At 41.4% G+C, this 19,044-nt stretch overlaps 1 protein-coding gene across 2 annotated transcripts; it reads right to left on the bottom strand.

Moving 5' to 3' along the window:
* Positions 1 to 14,919: 14,919 nt before the first annotated feature.
* Positions 14,920 to 18,418, bottom strand: LOC147636735 (uncharacterized). Of its 2 annotated transcripts, none has more exons than XM_086800236.1 (5): positions 17,857 to 18,418; positions 17,194 to 17,520; positions 16,710 to 17,022; positions 16,503 to 16,616; positions 14,920 to 15,499 (listed from the first exon to the last, which is right to left on the bottom strand). In XM_086800236.1, exons 1-5 carry the CDS (start codon positions 18,127 to 18,129, stop codon positions 15,348 to 15,350), a joined length of 1,179 nt encoding a protein of 392 aa, XP_086656362.1. In that variant the 5' UTR covers positions 18,130 to 18,418; the 3' UTR covers positions 14,920 to 15,347. The 2 variants fall into 2 exon arrangements, with proteins under 2 accessions (XP_086656362.1, XP_086656361.1); XM_086800235.1 differs by having other exon boundaries at positions 16,710 to 16,995; positions 17,857 to 18,404.
* Positions 18,419 to 19,044: the final 626 nt, after the last annotated feature.

Below are 19,044 nucleotides of genomic sequence, written 5' to 3' on the forward strand. Positions count from 1 at the left end.
GGAGACAGAGGAAGAGTGAAGGCCTAAAAATTCTACCTAATCTACCATCATTAAGGGGGGGGAGTGCCAAAGTAGCACATGGGTCAAAGTTGCTCATAGCACATAGGGGAATGTAGAAAGTAAAGTAATGTAGAAAGTAAAGTCAAACAAGACTTTTTAACTGACATCCAACTACCTTGAGTAGCCCAAACATTTGGCACCAAGGAGAGGTGTTGAGAAATGTGGTGCCAAAGAGCACAAGGAAAATATGGAGTGAGAAGCCACATCACCAAGTGAGAATTATCCCACATGCAAGAGAAAGGCCATGTTGTATTCTCCTCATATAAAAGGAGGACATTTCAAACAATGAAATACAAGCACAACATCTCAAGTCTTTTTATGAGTACAAGTTGCCATCTTGTAACCTAATTGAACTTGAGTCTAAACCTTAATTTGCACACACTCATGATGAGTTTTCTTCATTTCTATCCACCTTAGATTAGTGTTATCATTAGTGTAGGATTAGTTTATGATTAGGTAAATGTCTTGTTAGTATTAGGATGTGTAGTCAGGAGAGCTCGATCCATAGTTTCAACACTATCAGCATAGGATCACAACAGTTCCCTGAGCTACCATGACAGAAGAAGACAAAGCACCAAAAGAAAAAGAGAGACCACCACAACCTGATGACTCAACCTCCATGGGAGCCAAGATACCCATTTCAGTGTCTTAACAAAGATGATAAACCTTCATGAGAATTGCCATCAACATACAGCATCTCGAAGCGCAAGCAGTTTCATGTGCGTTGCCTCCTTGTCTCTTCGAAATCCCCCCTCGCCACTTGCTTACTAACATCATTGTTTTACTAACCCCTTGTCACGTAGGCTGTAATGCCTGTGTGACCGACGGCAGACCGGATGGCTATATCCGGGGTTCAGTGGGAGAGGACGCCCATGCGGAGTCATGGGCGGCCAGGCTAGTGTGGACGGCAGGCCACACACTATATAGCCTGGGGGATGAGGGGCAATCCTCATTCTTCCTCTATGGCTGGTGGGTGGTGAGCCAGAGGCCGTCCCCTCTTGTGGTAACGCCCGTAGCGGCGTTACGGGAATGTAACACTGGTATCAGAGCGTGGTTCGAGGGAATCGTGAGAGTCCGCGCGTGAACGGGGGACCGGAGCCCACTCGATGGTTTTCATCCACAATCTTCTCACCCTTATCTCGAATGGAGGGTGTGGAGGGAGGCAGCCATGGAAGAATGGAGGGGAAGAACTCTCTCTCTCTCTCTCTCCCCATCACACACAGCAAGCAATGGAGGTAAGCAATTTTCGTTTTTCTTCTTTTCTGCGTTGAAATTGGCTGCGTTGGAACGTTTCATAGACAGAAATCGGCTCTATACTGTATGTGGGGGAGGTGGGGGGGGGCGCAGACCAGCCCCACGAAAGCAGTCCCACATTTGAAGGGAGGAGGCAGCAGGCAAGACACGACCTGCTGGCTAACACGACCTGCTGGCTATTCTCTCGAAAGCAGCCCCACGACTGCTAGAGCAGCCCCACTGTCCGCGATTTTATTTTATTTTATTTAAAAAAAAACACAAAACAATGGCACACCCCCCGAAACAAATCCACACGGCCGTCGTGTCGTATGGTCGTAGTGCCTGTTTTCCACGAAAGAGACCCACCGCACACGGCCGTAGCGCCGCGTGCTAAGAGAGAGACAAATCCCACGGACGTAGTGCCGAATCCTTCGAAAGAGAGCAGTTCTATGGCCGTTGTGCCTAGTGAACACGTCTATGACCGTAGCCCGCGAGAATAACACATGTGTTGATCACACATTTGGTTCAGAGAGACTAAATTTAAGCTGAGCATAGATTTAGTATTGACCATAAAAGTCACGTAGTTTGGCTATAGTGTACATCTAAAACTGCAATGTGTTTTAACTCGGGCTAAGAGGACCAGCAATGGCGCAGTTGTGCCAAAATTAGACGAAGTGCTTATCACGAGAAATCAAGGTAAGCCTAATTGAGCCGTAGTGCTCATAACCATTCACAATCTTTTAACAGTTGCTAGAAGATTGTTATAAACTTTGGCACATGAGAACCATGTACAAGCGTAGTCTTGATGTGGTTATGCCTTGTGTCCAAACAAGTTGCTTACTGTTTGTAGCAACAAAAGGCTTTGGCCCATAGAGGCAAGCTGGCCCTTGTTAAAAGTAACAAAATAGTGTCACTACTTGGGCCTAGAGAGTAGTGACTAGTTTGATTTAGTCACGTGATTGCCTGGTAAAAGTAATCCCTAAGGTGTGTATTACTTGGGATAAAGGAGCTAGTAGTGCTGCGCTAATAGTACTCAATTGAATGGTTTATCTAGGAGTACTAATCTGAAGGATTAGCATACGCCTAGATAATAATAGCAGATTTAGGATTGATTTGTACAAATCAAAGGTAAATCTGGAGGGGTATAGTCTTGAGAAATGCCCTTATAAAAGTGATCGAAGAGAACTGTTCTTAAACTTACTAGCATGGTTTTGTCTTCTTTTTATTGCCATGCGTCGACATCCCACTGCTCGAGAGTTTGTGGTGATCTTTCGAGGGGGGAAAGAGCCTTTTTATATGTCACATCAATTGGTTTGGTGGTAATTTGATGGTATGGGACATCAAATTCTCACGGAATCGATTGTAGTCTTGGTGGAATGGGACGCCAAGGCCTGTGCATGTAACTTGACTCTTTGGCAGGTTGTATGTACACTTGTCTCTGTAGTGATAAAGTGTGCAAGATAAAATTTGAACTTTGACAATTACAAATATAGCCATAAGTTGGGATAAAACCCAGTTAAAGAGTTCGGAGAAGCTCTAAGTAGCAAGACCATGATGGTGTACTAGTGCTAACAGAGTGATTTAGTTCCGAAGTGATCTAAATCTAGAGGTTAGCAGTAAGATATGAATGATATGCTCAGAGCCGCACGAAAGAGCATTCGTAGCGCTCAGGATCGCGCTAAAACTTCTACGGATAAAGGACGAAGAAAGGTGACCTTTGCAGAAGGTGACTTTGTATTCCTTAGGGTTCCTGCGCAGTCAGAAACCATGAAAACGGGAAAGTGTGATAAACTTTCTCCGAGATATTGTGGTCCTTTTAAAATCCTTAAGAAGATTGGGGACGTAGCATATAAACTTGAGTTACCGGAGAGTTCTCAAGTCCATCCTGTCTTCCATGTCAGTAAACTGAAGAAATCAGTTCACGGGTTAGAGAACGCAGTTTCTCTAGATATTTTGGTAGAATTGATCACTCCACCAAAGATACCACATGAACCGGAAAGGATTCTTGGGTATCGAGACATACAAACCCGACATAAAAGTGTACCACAAGGTACTTGTTAAATGGACAGATAGGGATGAGGAGGTGGCAACCTGGGAACGCCGTAGTGCAATTTCCAAAAGGTTTCCCCAGTTTGTTTTTGAGGACGAAAACTCTTCTTAAGTGGGGGGGTAATGTCAGGTAGGCTGTAACGCCTATGAGACCGACGGCAGACCGGATGGCTATATCTGGGGTTCAGTGGGAGAGGATGCCCATGCGGAGTCATGGGCGGCCAGGCTAGTGTGGACGGCAGGCCACACACTATATAGCCTGGGGGATGAGGGGCAATCCTCGTTCTTCCTCTATGGCTGGGTGGTGAGCCAGAGGCCGTCCCCTCTTGTGGTAATGCCCGTAGCGGCGTTACGGATATGTAACACCCCTCCTGAATAATACGACCTCCCACTTGGATATTGGTCATTAAGTATTCCGTGCTACTCTACGCATTCAAGTACTCTAACTCCTCTAATGAGGATGTCCCGCTCGTAAAGGATACAAAAAAGAAACACCAAAAACAAAATAAAGAGTACTACTGGGCACATCCAAGAAACCAAACTCATAAGAGCCCAGACAACTAGCTGGATACTTAATCGCCGTTAGTACTCCACTAACTTCCTTCCATCTTATTAACTCCCCCACCCCCTCTCATTTCCAGAGAGACAGTAGAACCAACCAAGTGCGACACTTCCCTGCATGCCTCGACAACCTCTTACCGATCACACGAGGATGTGATCGACTTTAGGAAGGGGAGTATGTTAACCACATATTGGTTAACACATTCCTACGACAACTATATCCGCACAGTTATGTAATGGGCATCGATACTATATTGTAAATCCCGTCATTTGATGAGGTAAATGCCCTAAAGATGCTCCCAAGTATTGAGCTTTGAAGGATAGACAAGAGGATCTTGGTCAGTTGGCCAAACCATAGAGAAAAGCCTTGTAACTATGTTTTGGGCGTCTTGGGTCACTTACTCTAGGGCGGCCTAGTGGGAAAAGGCTTGGAACTATAAAAGCCAATTTCTCTTGCTTGTAACTAATTCTCCCATTTGTGCAATAGGAGTGGAGTGTTCTCTCTCTCTCCCTCTCTCTTGCAACTCTAATCTAGCAAGTCTTTTAACTTTGTCTTGCTATTTTTTCTCCTCTTTCTTCTTATATAATTGAGCACACGTGTCTTGGGTCAAGGGTCCATTGTAGTGTGCTTAGGGTTAGGATTTGGGAGTGACTAGTGGTGCTAATCACTTGTTCTCTCTTGCTTCCCTCTTGCTTCCTCTCTCCCTCTTGCTTGAGTGAGAAAGGCAACTCCATTGCCTTTGATTCCACTGTGTTGCATTGTCTCCAATCCTTCTATCCAAAGGGTCAATGATTGATACAAGAAGCTTTGCATTGAGCTCTTTAACCATGGTTACGTACAAGACAAGGGTAGCTTCATTCCTTCAGTAAACCTTCCCTGGCATCATGAGCTCTTAATGGCATAGACAAGCTCTTGCGGGGGGTGACATATGGATGCGGAAGAACGAGCAATTTGAGGAAGCAATATGCAACATGAAATGGAGGTTCTTTAGCAACAAGATTTTTTTCATGTGGGATTGTAACCATTGTGTTCAGTCCTAGATGGATGAGATCAAATGAGGTATGTCTTCAAAAAATATTAAAATATTATATAGTGATATTATTGTCTAGATTATAATTCTTTAGCAAGTTTAGTCTTGGAAACTTTTCTTATGAAGTGGGATGCCACCCATGTATTGAGGCATCTCTCCTTGATATATGAAGAACAAAGGGGGACTACTATCAGTCAACAAGTAAAATTATAAATCACCATCATCGCCTTGATTATTCTAAAAGTGCCATAGTGTTGTTACCCCCAGTAACCTTTACCTTGTTTGTTTGAAGCATCACAATGAATATGGATACACTATATCTCATGTCATAGACAAGATTTGCATGATTTGCGTATTGGGGTGCGCTCAAAAAGAGACCTTATTACACCATGTGACAAAGGAAGATAGAAAGTGGTTAGCCAAGCACCTAGAGAAAGAAGCGAGGGAAGGACAACATCCTTGGTATCAATGTCTCTACTACTTATATATCACAGATCGCCTTCCAAGTATCAATTTTGTTGAATGCATTGAGCAAATGAAAAGAATTTAGCAAATTAAATGTAATGACAGTACAATGTTTTTAGGGGGTGAATACCAAGCTGAGCAGCGTGACATCCTAGCATAGAAGGATAAGATGAACCCATAAACTTTTAAGGAAAAATAGGTGTCGAAAAGCAACACACCAGGTCGGAACAATGGGGCTGATCGAGAGAATGGTAAGGGTTTTTTCAAGTGAGCACAATATATTGTTTTATAGTTTATAAGAAATAGATATACAGTATATATTGTGACAACACCCCCTATTTTGTATTCTTGCAGAAAGCCAACTTATGTAAATAAATTGGGACGAGAAACTAAAGGGCTTAACCGAGGATAGATTTTATTCTATTGCATGCTCGTCCTTTTACCACCTAATGAAAAGAGTAACTTGCTTTGTTTTCTCAAAGAAGAAGACACTAAGATAAGAAAAGCTATTAGGACCTTTATGACACTTGGAGAAGGAAACTCTAGTTTCTCAACATAAAAATTAGAGCATAACATATACTTACACAAATTAAAAGCATAAACCTTGATAACATATACTTACACAAATTAAAATCATAAACCTTAATAAAAATTTAAAATAAACAAAGTGGGAAGGAGAATAGAGCAGAGATCACCATCGACACAAGTGTGGTTAAATCTCCCCTGGGATCAGTATGGCTCTTGTACCACTCACCCATATTTATATCTATTTAAAAAAGCTTGCTTTACAAAAAGATAATTCCAAAAATAAAGCAAAAGTGTTTTTGAGTTTATGAGCATACAAGCTCTAAAAAAATATAGCAAGCATATAAAGTCTTGGGCCTACCAAAAGTATAAAATACTATTTGGTATGTACAAGGTATGAGGCCTTAGCCTTACAAAACTATTGATGCATAAAAATGAAACTATAAAAATTGTTCACATGTCTTCCAAAATATCCCATAGTGGTCCCACATGTTCCACCCGTGATTAACATATAATCTGCCACTCATTCATCACCTACATCCAAAATAATATTAGTGAGTGCACATAGTTGATTAAACACATTAAGTCTTGACTATATCATACCAACGCACACATATTGATTAAACACATTATAAAAGGCACATCTAAATAAAATAATGGGCATCCCCATAGAAGCTCTAACTAACATTCCCTCTTGCTCGGGTTACAATTAACCTCAATTGTATCACTTCCTTTTTGAGGCAAATTGCAAGTGTTTGGTGTGAGCGGTTCATAGTAGCGCTGTAATTTGCTACTTTCTTGATAGTCACAAGATACTTAACATAAGTGTTACCTATGCATCTCATGGTCAATAATAGACTCATGCACAACATGTTCTTCTTCATCTACTAATTCATGAGGTTGTTTTAATGTAGGATGAGATGGTAGAGGTCCTCTAAAAGGTCTCAAAAGACTAATACAAAAAGAGTTATGAATATGCCAATTATAAGGTAGCTCCAACTTATACGCATTATCATTGATCTTTGCTATTATCTTGAACGGTCCATAAAATCTAGCAGCTAACTTAACTACATGGTTAGTCTCTACAGATTTAAGTCTCCTTTTTCTCAATACGAAGAAGTAAAACATCGCCTTCATTAAAGATGACATGTTTGCGCTTACGATCTGCATACTTTATACACTTCTCTTGAGATTTTTGAATATTCAATTTTAATAGCTCATGAATTTGGTCAAAGTCTCTAACAAAACAGTCTGCACAGCAGCCTTTATAGTCTAGTCGTAGTCGTAGAAGTAGGCAAAGCCTTACCATAGATAACCTTAAATGGTGCTTTCTTAGTAGCAGTATGAGGACAATTATTATATGAGAATTAGAAAATATGCAAATTATACTTATCCCACTGCTTAGGCGGAGATGAGACATATAATTTAAGCAAATCAAGTATTGTGCTATTTGTTACTTTAGTTTGTCCATTAGATTTAGGATGAAAAGCCTCCTTCCCCAAGACCCCCTACCGAGAGTGCCAATTAACCCGCTCTTCACCCTGAGTGAAGGAACAAAGACAACACTCCTCCCCGAAGTGCAACCTGACAGAACCCTCGAATCTCTCCAAAAAGAAGCCCACACCTTCAATGGAAATCATTTACATGGAGGAGAAGGAGGTTGGATGGCTTCTTACGGTGCTACACAAAGACGCGGCTCTCACACGGGATTGCAAGCTGGGATTGATGGTCAAGAAGGAGACAGCCTTCAGCGTGCTGAGCAAGAAGATAATAGAAACTCAAAAGCTATCTGTCTCTTTGCCCATGGATTTGGTGCAAGATTGGCTCTTGCTTTACGAGTCTCATGCTCTCATCGATCTATGTCATGGCCCTTGCCCCCCAACTAATGTCCTTAGAGGGGGTGGGTTAGGGCTAACTAGTGGCCAAGGGGTGTGGAAGTTGAACACATTCAATTTTTACCCAACAACTACTACTGTTTTCTACTCAAAGAAGCTGGGATGACCCTTAACATCTTAGGAGCAGGCCAATGGATGATTAGGAACTCTTCTCTATCTTTGTTCCTGACTTTTCCCCAAAATGGGCCTAAACCCTCAAGGTTTCCTGTATGGGTAGAGCTCCCTCTTGGCCATAGACCAAGTTCAGACATGAACCCTAGATGGCACCCTCATGCTCTAATAGAAGTAGACCTAAGCAAAGAGTTTTCGAATGAAATAGTAATTAACCTTGACCTCAACAATAGTATTGTCCAGCCTATTTTATATAAAAATTTACCCAATGCATGTTTCCACTGCACAACAAGCCATGTCACTACATAAGAAATTGTCCCCTTAATATTCCCCCTTCTGCCCAAGATAGCATGAGATCCCAACCGGATGATCCGATCCCATCAGAAGAAGAGGGATTCCAAATAGTTCAGAGGAAGGGTAAAGGACCTAGACTTCCCTCTAACAAACCTCCAGCTCGCATGAGGAATCAAAATAGGTTTATCCCACTTCTGGTAGATGTTACCAACCACCCCACTCCACCAGAGGATGAAGGTTTGAAATTCTTAGATGAGGATGAGGTGGTTCAAGATTCTCAGTTCAACTTTACAAAAAGATTCTCAGTTCAACTTTACAAAAAGATTAGAAAAGGAAATTGACGAAATGGATTTCAATGAAGATTATCCGAGAAATGCTCGGACCCCTGAGGAAGAGAAGCCTTCTAGCTCTGCAAACAAGGATAAAGATTGTGCAAGAACATCTGGAACCCCATTCCCTATATAGGATGATAATATCCCCCTAGCTGTGTGGCAAAATCCCCCCCAGCACAGAATTGCCTTAGCAAGAAGTCACCACCTCTAAAAACGGAGAATTTCCAAAGTTGGTCTGAGTGTGGACTCCCATGTTTGCTAAGGAGAAAAGAGCCCCTTTGAGAGGTGGACACATTCCAAAAACCCAAAGAAAATAATGTTTAAATCAATTCTCTCTTTCAATGTTAAGGGGCTTATGGACCCCCTCAAAGCGTCAAGATGGCAGAGCTATATCAAGGATACACTCATTGACCCTACCAACATATGGATTGTTGTGAAGATGGTCACAAACATTGAGTGGTACATTGTTTCAGTCTATGCTACTGGCTCGAGCTAACACTAGGCCAACTTTGTGGCAATCTTTACTTCAACTTCATTTCTGATCATCTTAGTAGGATACTTTAACATGGTGGAAAACAAAGGGGAAATGATCTTAGCGAAGGGGAAATTGAATGTGCTATTGATGTAAAAATGACAAAAGCCCTGGCCTGGATGGGCTCTCGAATGAATTTTATAAATGCTTTAAAAGATTCTCACACCATATCTTCTATCGATTTGGAAGGAATCTCTAGCCTTTAGATCTTTGCTTAGACAAGTGAATGAAGGGGTCATAAAGCTCATACATAAAGAGGAAACAAGGAGCTTATCAATAATTGGAGGCCGATTACTATGCCCTCGTCTGCCTATAAAATCTTTTCCAAATCTCTTGTAATTAGGCTGTCACAATCTGAACATGTGGATTAGAAATGAGCAAAAGGGCTTTGTTAAGGGCAGACTTTGGAATAAAAATTCTATACCAGCCAATCAATCCCAAGAATCCCTTGACTTCTTTCTAGATTTTGACAAGGCTTATGAGGTGACAGACTTGAGTGGGATTTTGTATTACAGTCGTTGCTTAACATGGGCATTAGACCTCGGTTCATCAAGGCTGTACATACCCTTTTTGGAAATGCATCGACGAGAGTTGCTGTTAATGGAGAATTGTCTCCCTCATTCACATTAAGAAGGTCTATCTGGCAAGGATGTCCTCTTGCCCCCTTCTCTTCACCCATTGCTGAAGATGCCTTGAGATCGCTTAATTATTGATAAAGAAATGCAGGATCAGAGATTAAAAGGGATCGCATACACAATCACTAAGAGCAGCGCCCTGCAGAACTTCTCCTCTCTCTCTGCGCTTCCATTTTTTGATGATCGTGCACGCTCGTCCTTTTACCAGCCGGCCTGAGCATCCACGTGCTTCCTAATTTTAGCCCAAGAATCGGCTGGTTTTTGCTATGATCGGCGACCATAGTTATTGCCCCACACTTGGCATTCATGTCCACCAAGAGCACCGCCTATCATAAGGTCGTTTCCCACTAGTAGCCATACACACTGCTATAATGAAAAAAAAACTTCAAACCTCAAGCACCTGCTCCCAAAAAAAACCATGCATGTACTAACCTACTACAAAGCCATCCACTCTGTACACCTGCCAGGGCATTCAGGGCAAAGCTTTTTTGCATGCCATGCATCCATATATGTACACAAGCCCAAATGTGAGTGCTAAGAAACGATGGCAATGATGCTTCATTTAACTTGTGCTGTCGTGATAATGCACAATGCTCAGGCATTCAAGATTTTCCAGCGTATGTAGTTTTGCTTGCTCTTTGGCTGCCAAGCAACAATGCCTTTGGTGCTGCAAAGCAGCAGAGCTGACTACTATGATGTGCCACTGGACATGGTCATGAAGCACTCAAATGCTTTGAGCGGTTGCAAGTGCAGGGTGTTTTTCCAAATGAGAAAACATATGTTTGTGTTTTTGAAGCTTGCATAGACCAAGTCCGAGCTTTACACATGAAGATTGAACAAATGGGATTAGAAAGGGATTTCCTTCTTAGTACCGTCTTAGTTGACATGCAAGACATTAATCCTCTTTGTTACAGGATCCACTTAGGATTATGCACACATCCATAGCTCAATGATGGCCTTTGTTGAGTCTTCCAGCACACTTTTTGCAAGCAAATGATGTAGATTGTTAAATTTGGCATGCATTTCATCATCCTTTCCATGTATACACATGCAATTGTCTGCAAATTTGTCCATCATGCATGGATTGAAACCATGCATCTAGATTTGCCTACAACTATCAACTTACTTTTTTGTAATAGTTGTTTTCTGCATAAAAGTAGTTAAGCATCTGTTAATTCTGAAGCTAAAGTAGCTAAGCTTGTGTTACTTCTGACAATGGATCTAGTAGACCCACTATTGTATGTTGCACTTGCTGCCTTCTCTGTTTGGCACCTCTCCACTCAAGCCCCTTAACAATTCACCCCATTGTTGTCAAATATTGTAGGAAAATTGTTGTAATGATGTCTAAAATCACTTTTGTGTGCCTCTTGGAATGTTGTGCTTAATTGCTTGTCAGTGAATGGCAACAACTTTTGCTCTTTAAGACAACAAGCGAGCAAAGTAAGAGCAGACCTCCCACTCCTTGTTAGTTGTAAAGAGTTTTAACAGGCTGAAATCCCCGTGTAACCATAATACTTCAACATCTCTTGCTTGTACTGGTTTTGAGTAATATGTGCACTCTTTCTTGAAGGTTTTCACACTCAAGAAACCTTGTATATGCAAGTTAAGAAAACCTTGTGGTGTATGGGGCACACTGGTTCACACCAATGGACTGGGTTCAATTCCCAGCATGGCCATACTTGTAAACACAATGTTATCCAACAATTTTTTAAATTTTTGTAATTGAAATTATAAAGCTTGTACACTTTTGTATCAACTATTCATCAACATGCTATGCTCTCTACATAATACTGATGCTCGGATCTGTAATAGCATAACATGCTATATATTTCTAAATGAAAATGTGTTAAAATGTTGTAATCTAGGGTATGTGCTTGTAAACAGTGTTTTCTCAACACTTTTCTTGCTTCCTTTACTTTTAATACATCAAGATTTATACTAATTTGTGTAGATTTGTACTACTCAACAGATTTATAATCTTTATCTGTCTTCTTTGCAAGAAAGTATCAAGATTAGAAAGATTTGATCAAGAATCACTTATTGTTCTATTTCTGTATCAAGATTTGATTTCAGCACAAATAACTTTGCATAATCTGTAAACTGCTCTGTTATGTATTGCAGAATTGTACTCTACACTGTTATTTTCAGCATTTTTTAAAAAATATGCACAATAACCTATATTTTGTATACTTCTTGAAACTGCGCCAAGTTTGTGCACCAAATCTTGAATTTTTTTTCAAAATTGCAATGAATCTGCACTCAACACAACAGTGCAATGAATCTGCACTCAACACAACAGTGCAACAGAAATCTGAGAGCTCTGCACACAAAAATTTGTAATACTTTGCACTGCAACCTTAATTTTTTGCATACCAAACTGTACTCTGCATAAACTCTGCAATCTGAATACTCTGCACAGTAATATGAAAATCTACAATCATAATTTGCACAGTTTGTACCAATCTTTGAAAACTGCAATGAAATTTTTACAAAATTGCTTCAACAACAAAACTTCTTGCAAATCTGCTCCAAGAATTCCAAGATTTGGGAAAATAGGACAGAGATAGAGGTTTAATGGATTAATAATTGAAAATATAAGCTCTCTAATCAGGATAATGCAAGAAATTCACTAAAAATTAGTTACTAAAATCTTTGCAAACCCTAATTTCAAAAATCAAGAAAATTTCAAGAAAATCAAGATCAAGAAGATCAAGAAGTTCAAGAAATCAACGATGAAGTGGATTACGATTCTAAAAACACTTTATTAATACAAATTCAAAAATGATTAATAAAATTTTCATTGCTAATCTTGTCAAAACAAGAAATTAGCAAATTTGAAAAACTATGTAAAAATCAATTTCGAAAATGATTAACACTAATCAATTAAGAGTAATCCAAAAATAATTATCATTAATCAAAATCAAGAAAATATATTTTGAAAATTGAATTAAGCATAATCTAAAAATGATTATCCCTCCCTAATCACTTCCTAAGCAAAGATCTAAGCCAAAAGTTTTGATACCAATACAAGAGACTAGGATTGGCCAAGAGTTCTCATACCAATACAAGAGACTAGGATTGGCCACTCAAAGCATGAAGTGACAATATGAGTGTGGGGGGTCACCATCTTAAGATAATAGCCAAGAAGGCCACAAAAGCTTCGGCATGAGCACAAAGAAGACATGAATGTCTATAGAGTGAATATGATAAAAAAGGGTACAATGTCCATGAGCCCTATGCCTAATATAGCCCAAGGTCCCCAAAAGTACACATGTAAATGTCCCTAAGCCCAAGTGCCTAAGTGCATGTGCACCCAAACCTACTTCATTACATCTATGTGGGAATTTTCTCTAGGGTGGTGATACAAACACATTCAAGATCCCAAAAGTTGCATGGAAATTTTGTACAGTGCTGAAAAACAATGGGGTTTTAGGTATACCAAATATAGCCGAACTGGCTGTTGACAAGATGTCAAGTAAATGGATGGTAAGAAGTTTACTAAATCCCATGGAGGACTCTCGACCCTTCTGCTTCATAAGAATTCCCCCTCGTTCTTTGTTCAAGAGTGCAACAAGTGGAGGAAACTCCCAACTCTGACCCTCTACTTCAGCGAGATCCCCACTGAACCTGTCCGCTTGTCAAAAGACTATGGTCAACTAGAACAGAGTCAAAATGAATATCACGCTCTATGAAAACATCAAGCAAACAGTAAACATCTTCTACCAAGATTCAATATGGTTTTCTGTGGTTTGCCAAGATTATATTCCTCTACATATATATAATACGACTTAAAAACTCTCTAAAAAGGGAATTTCAATCCAAGTAGACATATGGAACCTCAATGAACAGACTTGGATGTCTAATGTAACGTTAAGTAACAATTCAAGCTTAACGTAGAGGATGTTAATCTCCTCATGCAAAGAATATCAATCTGGCACAATCACAATGCTCAATACATTCAATCCAAAGGATTGCTTTTGCCCCAAGACTTTTGTTTGAAAAAATTAAAACTCTATGTTGCCTCTTAAATAGGAACATAAGTTGGAACCAACATCAATGGAACTTTCGCTTCATGAATATCTGGTCAAAGTATGTCCCTCCTAAAATGTCGTGTTTGATGTGGCTTATACTACACCATGCCTTGTGGACCAATGAATAGGGCAGCTTCAATAAGATTAGGTAATGGGCTATGTCAAAGCTGCAAACAAGAGAGGGAAACCATTCCCCATCTGTTTATGCATTGTCAAAAAATCAAACCAGCACTCTCCTTTCTATAGCAATGTATTTATCTTATCCCAACTAGAAGGAGGTGTTGTTGGGAGAATCAAGTGGTTGTTCAACTAAAATGTGAAATTTAATCAGACCAAAAAAAATAGATTGATGTGGTTCAAGGACTAAAAACCTATTGCTAATGCAAATGCAAATTGCTTTAAAGGACACCACAAAACTGCTACTGGCCAACATAAAAGGGTTGAATGAAACTCTAGTGCATAAAATGGAGGACGTGGGATGAGGATATGATGGATGTTATAAGGGACACAAAGGCCCTATTAGTTTTAAAAAAGAGGGAATTAATGGAAGCGGCTACTAAAGACGAAGAACTGATGCACTTTATTATGGTCCTCAATTAAAAAGTCTGTCGAGTTAAGTTTCTCTGTTAAAAAGCTTTTTGAAATAAGGACTGTAAAATCAGTCGGTTTATTAATATAACTTGAAGCTTTCTATATAAAAAAAAGGGTGTCCCGTCACTAGTAAACAATAACAAATATTTACACCAAAAATAAATAGCAATCAAAGCATATCTACACCAAACCCAAAATTCTCTAAAATATACAAATACAAAATAAGCATCCAACTTTTCGCTGAATGATATGATTGGCTTCTTATTGTTAAGAATAAATATACTTACACAACAATAAATGCTAATCAAAACATATCTAAACCAAATCTCAAAATAAATAAATAAAAACAAAAAATAATAATATAGGATTTCCAGTAGACTGAGCCCTACGAAGTTTCCGTGTGCTTTGATTAGTAGCTACGATTTGCACCACACTTTTCCTGAGCTGAGCCCATGAACCCACTCTGCTCGCAATGTTCGTGAATCGTGCCCAAGGCAGGATCATTAAAGAAAACCAAATGAGCATTTTTGCACAGCAAAAGAGTACAACACAACAAGGTTGGTAGCCTGGTCGGTAAAGCAAAAAAGATGGCAAGCATAATCGTTTCAGAAATAAGGTACAAAACGCGGCACACTAAGGTCGCCGAGCTGATTAAGAATGCATCCCCCCCCCCCCCGCCCCTCCAAATGTTGCCCAACACATTCTCTAGTACTGCAAAATGAATGCGCCTTCTAATCACACCCCCAACTGCTTAGTACATATTGTACATAGACTACTCTATATCTATCTCCATGACAAGACAGGCCTTATTGAGCTAGAACTCGGGCGAAAAGGCTCCATTACTGACTCCCAGGAGCATTAGCAGATTGTTCTTGTTATTCGGTTGCATCTTATCTGATCAGAAGTCGAGTGTACATAAGCTCTTTTTGATTTGTGTTAGCAGTACTAGGAAGTAATACTGTACATCTGGTTTTGGAACTAGTCGCTTATAGAGCCTGATTTTTAATAGGTCCACTCTGTGGGGAGGCTGATTTCCGGAGCCACCACTTCTTGCAGAGGAGAACATGAAGGATGGTGCAGGGAAGCTCTGCTGTCGGTCCTCCTGTTCGAATTATATGCGTCTCTGCGCCAAGTTGGAGCTGGGGATGAAAACTCTGCAGAGAGAAAAGCACGACCCAAGTGAGCAAACTGCCCCTTATATCACAGATCATCTAGATACATGTAGCCAAATAAAATCCATATGCAGAGAACACAGGAGCCAAGTGAGAAAAATCCCCCCATGTCCGAGGCAAGTCATTAAACCCAGAGGGGCAGGGTGAGGTTACTTAGATCTAGCTGTTATATTGGCAACCAATGAACGTAAACTATTGAAAACTATACAAGGTGAGCAGGATCCAATTAAGCAAATTAGCCAATATCCGAACAGAAGCAATCCTAAAAACACACGAGAGAAGGTTGCTGTTACAGAGGCGACCTATGGAAGTATTATACGAGTGAGCAACATTTTGAGAAAACCAGTAACTAACTCATTAAAGACTTGTGGACATAAAATGAAAGCAACCATATCACTGTTGATTAGATATAAGCAGCAGAAGACAACCCATTTGCCACAATGCCATTGCATCGAACTTGCAAGAGAGGAACCCATTTAGCCAAATGGCCAACATTGATCAAATCTAAGGAGCAAGACAGCGCATACCAGTTACGGGAGCAGAAGCTAGCCAATATATGGAATTCCAAGTAGAGGGGGAAATTGTTTGTATGGAAGCAGGAGAAGGCAGCCCAATTGGGCAAAATAATTGGGGCTGCAAATAGCCCATATCTGAGCTATAGAAGCAGGAGAAGGCAGTTAATTGGGCTGCGAGAGAGCAGATCTGAGCTTAACAAATTTGCCCAGATCGCGCATCTCTGCGATCTGGATGTAATACGATGAACCATTATAACCCAAAATGCCCACTTCAGCAAGTAAGGCTACAAAAGAGCTCAACCCAAAACCTGCCCATGATGAAGATCTAACCTTCGAAATGAGGTAGCAAAGTGAGGCAACCCACTCTATAGCAACGCATTTACCCGAACCGACCTTCGAAATGCAAATCTATTTTGATAGACAAATTGCCCTCATTGGCCCTAATTGTGAACAAGTAAGAAGCTATTTACCTCTGTGAGCGGCAGTATTGATGTTGGGCGATGAGACAGGACCGGAGAGTGTGTCTTCAACGTTAAGGTTCAGAGCTTGAACAATGCGAGAGGGCAGGAGAACTGTAGAGCAAGCTGCAGGACACGTTCTGTGTCATCAGAAACAAAGCCAAAACTTGAGAGGAAAAACAATGGTTTCTCTTCTCGCCATGTTTCTCGAGTGCTTACCAGGCTGCCTCTTCCTTTCCAGGCCAATGTTGTTGCGGCTGCCTACCCTGCTGCGTGGAAGAAAGACCCCCGTGCCACCTGACTCGCGGGAGCTGGGCGCGCCCAAGAAAACGGCCCTCATTCCGGATCCATTCACGGAACGTTGCTGGTAGCATGAATAGTTGTAGTCCACTGCTGCTCCTGTTCTTCGCCTGCTGTCCCCATTGCTGCTTGGGCGCTGGTACAAATTTGAAGCTGCCCAATTGCCTCCGGTGTTGCCTCCGGTTAGCTTGCGACCATTAAATTGCTGTGAACAAAGGGCATCCCATGAATCCTGTGAGAAAATGCAATGCAAACGCTGAGAGACCATTACATTGATTCTAGATTGTTGAACACAAAGTTGATGACATGCGCGCATTTCTCAAGAAACGTAAGTTTTAGCTGCGAAAAAGGGCGTGATTAGGTTTAATCATTCATTAACATGCGCATTAAGTTGAGAATCAACCTGATTTTGCAACCTTTCCAAGGTGTGATATTGCTCCGCAGGATTCAAGCTGCTGCCCATGCTCTGCGAGATACCTTCAGAAGACACATTGAAGAAGGGCTTCCGGTAAGAGGGAAGCTGTTGTGTTTCAGCTAATATCCTCATCTTCTCCTCCATGTTCAACCTCACAAGCTCAGCATACAGAAGCTCCGTGGCCTCGCTTTCAATCCTCTGTAACAGAGGTGGAGAAAGCTGGGACAGCACCTTCAGAGTCTCGGCCCTCTTGAAGTCCCAGTTGCAGCAACTCACTCCAGCGGTTGTAGACTGAGAGGAACCGGGCAATAGAACCTGAAATCCACGGAAAAATGAGCAAATGAAGAAAAATGTTCGCTCATCAACATTCAAACTCTGCAAACCAGCCAAAAAAAAGCGAAAGTAAAAGGCAAGATACAGCAAAACATACGACGAAATGCACAAAAAAGCGAGCCCAGAAGCTACTGGAAAAAAGCAAGGCTACCAGCAGCAAAGCCACCGGAAGCAAGTAAAAAAGCAAAAACACAAGGATACCCCGGAGAATTGCTAGGAAAGGCAAACCCCACAAGGTGCAGCAAGGAACCCAAAACAGAGCTCAGGCGCAAAAAACACAGTTAAAAAAGCAGCATGAAGAAGACAGGACAGCTGTACCTGCGCATTCCAAGCTGCTTTAGCCTGCTGCGGAACTGATTGCGTGTTGCGGAAGCTGCCCTGTTTGCCCTCCTCTTCATCGTCTTCTAGCATGGATTGAGCTACCTGCTCCGCAAGTCCAGCTATGTGGGCATCGCAGTCCCCTTCTTCTTCTTCTTTTTCTTCAGCGGCGAGAGGCGAGCCCAAGCTCGCCCACTGCATGGAAGCTTGCTCTGCACGTCTGTGCGGCGCCATGCCTAGCCAACTACCGGTACCCACTTCCCAGCAAACCATGAAAAGAAAACCTCGCGGGCGACAGATTTGTGGGAAACTTCACGAGCAAGAAACGCCAAGAAAAGCCATAGCTTGACCTTGATTAGAAAGCAGATCAAGGGCTAGAAGATAGCGTGGTTAACGAAATGATTCAAAACGCAGAGAGGAAAGCGAGGGGAAAGGGAAGAGTTAAAAGCAGAGGGCAAGGCTTCACAACGGTCCAAAAAAATTGCTTAGTTCAGCGATTAAACTGTAAAATTTGAAACACTAATCTGAATCTGATCTGTGAGAACTGCGCTAATCGCCCTGTTAAGTACGATCCAAACTAGTCTTAAGCAGCCCTTTTCGCACGAACGCCGAACGTGAACCGATTGAATCTGGGCCCCACATGTCGCCGCGTGATCGACGGTCTTGCTTGCCGGGTACTTCACACCGAATCGTGGATTCGTGGGCGCGTGAGGCACTGAGCTGGCTCGATTGACCTCCCGACACGTGCGGCGCCTTTCGCCGCGGGCGGGAAAACTTTATGGCTGTGTCTCCACACCCTCCAGCGTGCCGTGCTGACATGCACAAATGCCATTTTGAACGGCCTCGTTCCCAATGTTGCGATTGAGTTGCAACTTGCGGGTCCCGCAGACACGTGGAAGAATGACGTGTAATTGCACTCTCGCCAACAAGCGGGTGAGCTGGCTTGACGTGGCAACTTTGTGAATCATTTATAAATTGCTATTTTTTGTTGGCTCCAGCGTGGCATCTTCATTTCCTTCTTAGACCCTATTCCCACGCTTCACATCCGCGTCCCCAAGTTTGCTAAGTTGTGAGGTACCTATTTATGAAGGCTCAGGAGTAAGTCGAGTTACCAAAAGTTTTTTTTTTAACCTTGCAAGTCTCAAGGTCTTTTTTTTACCAATAGATATATATATATATATATATATA

The sequence above is a fragment of the Cibotium barometz genome, chromosome 7 (assembly GCF_041138505.1).
Source record: "Cibotium barometz isolate CiBa-2024 chromosome 7, ASM4113850v1, whole genome shotgun sequence".
NCBI lineage: Eukaryota > Viridiplantae > Streptophyta > Polypodiopsida > Cyatheales > Cibotiaceae > Cibotium > Cibotium barometz.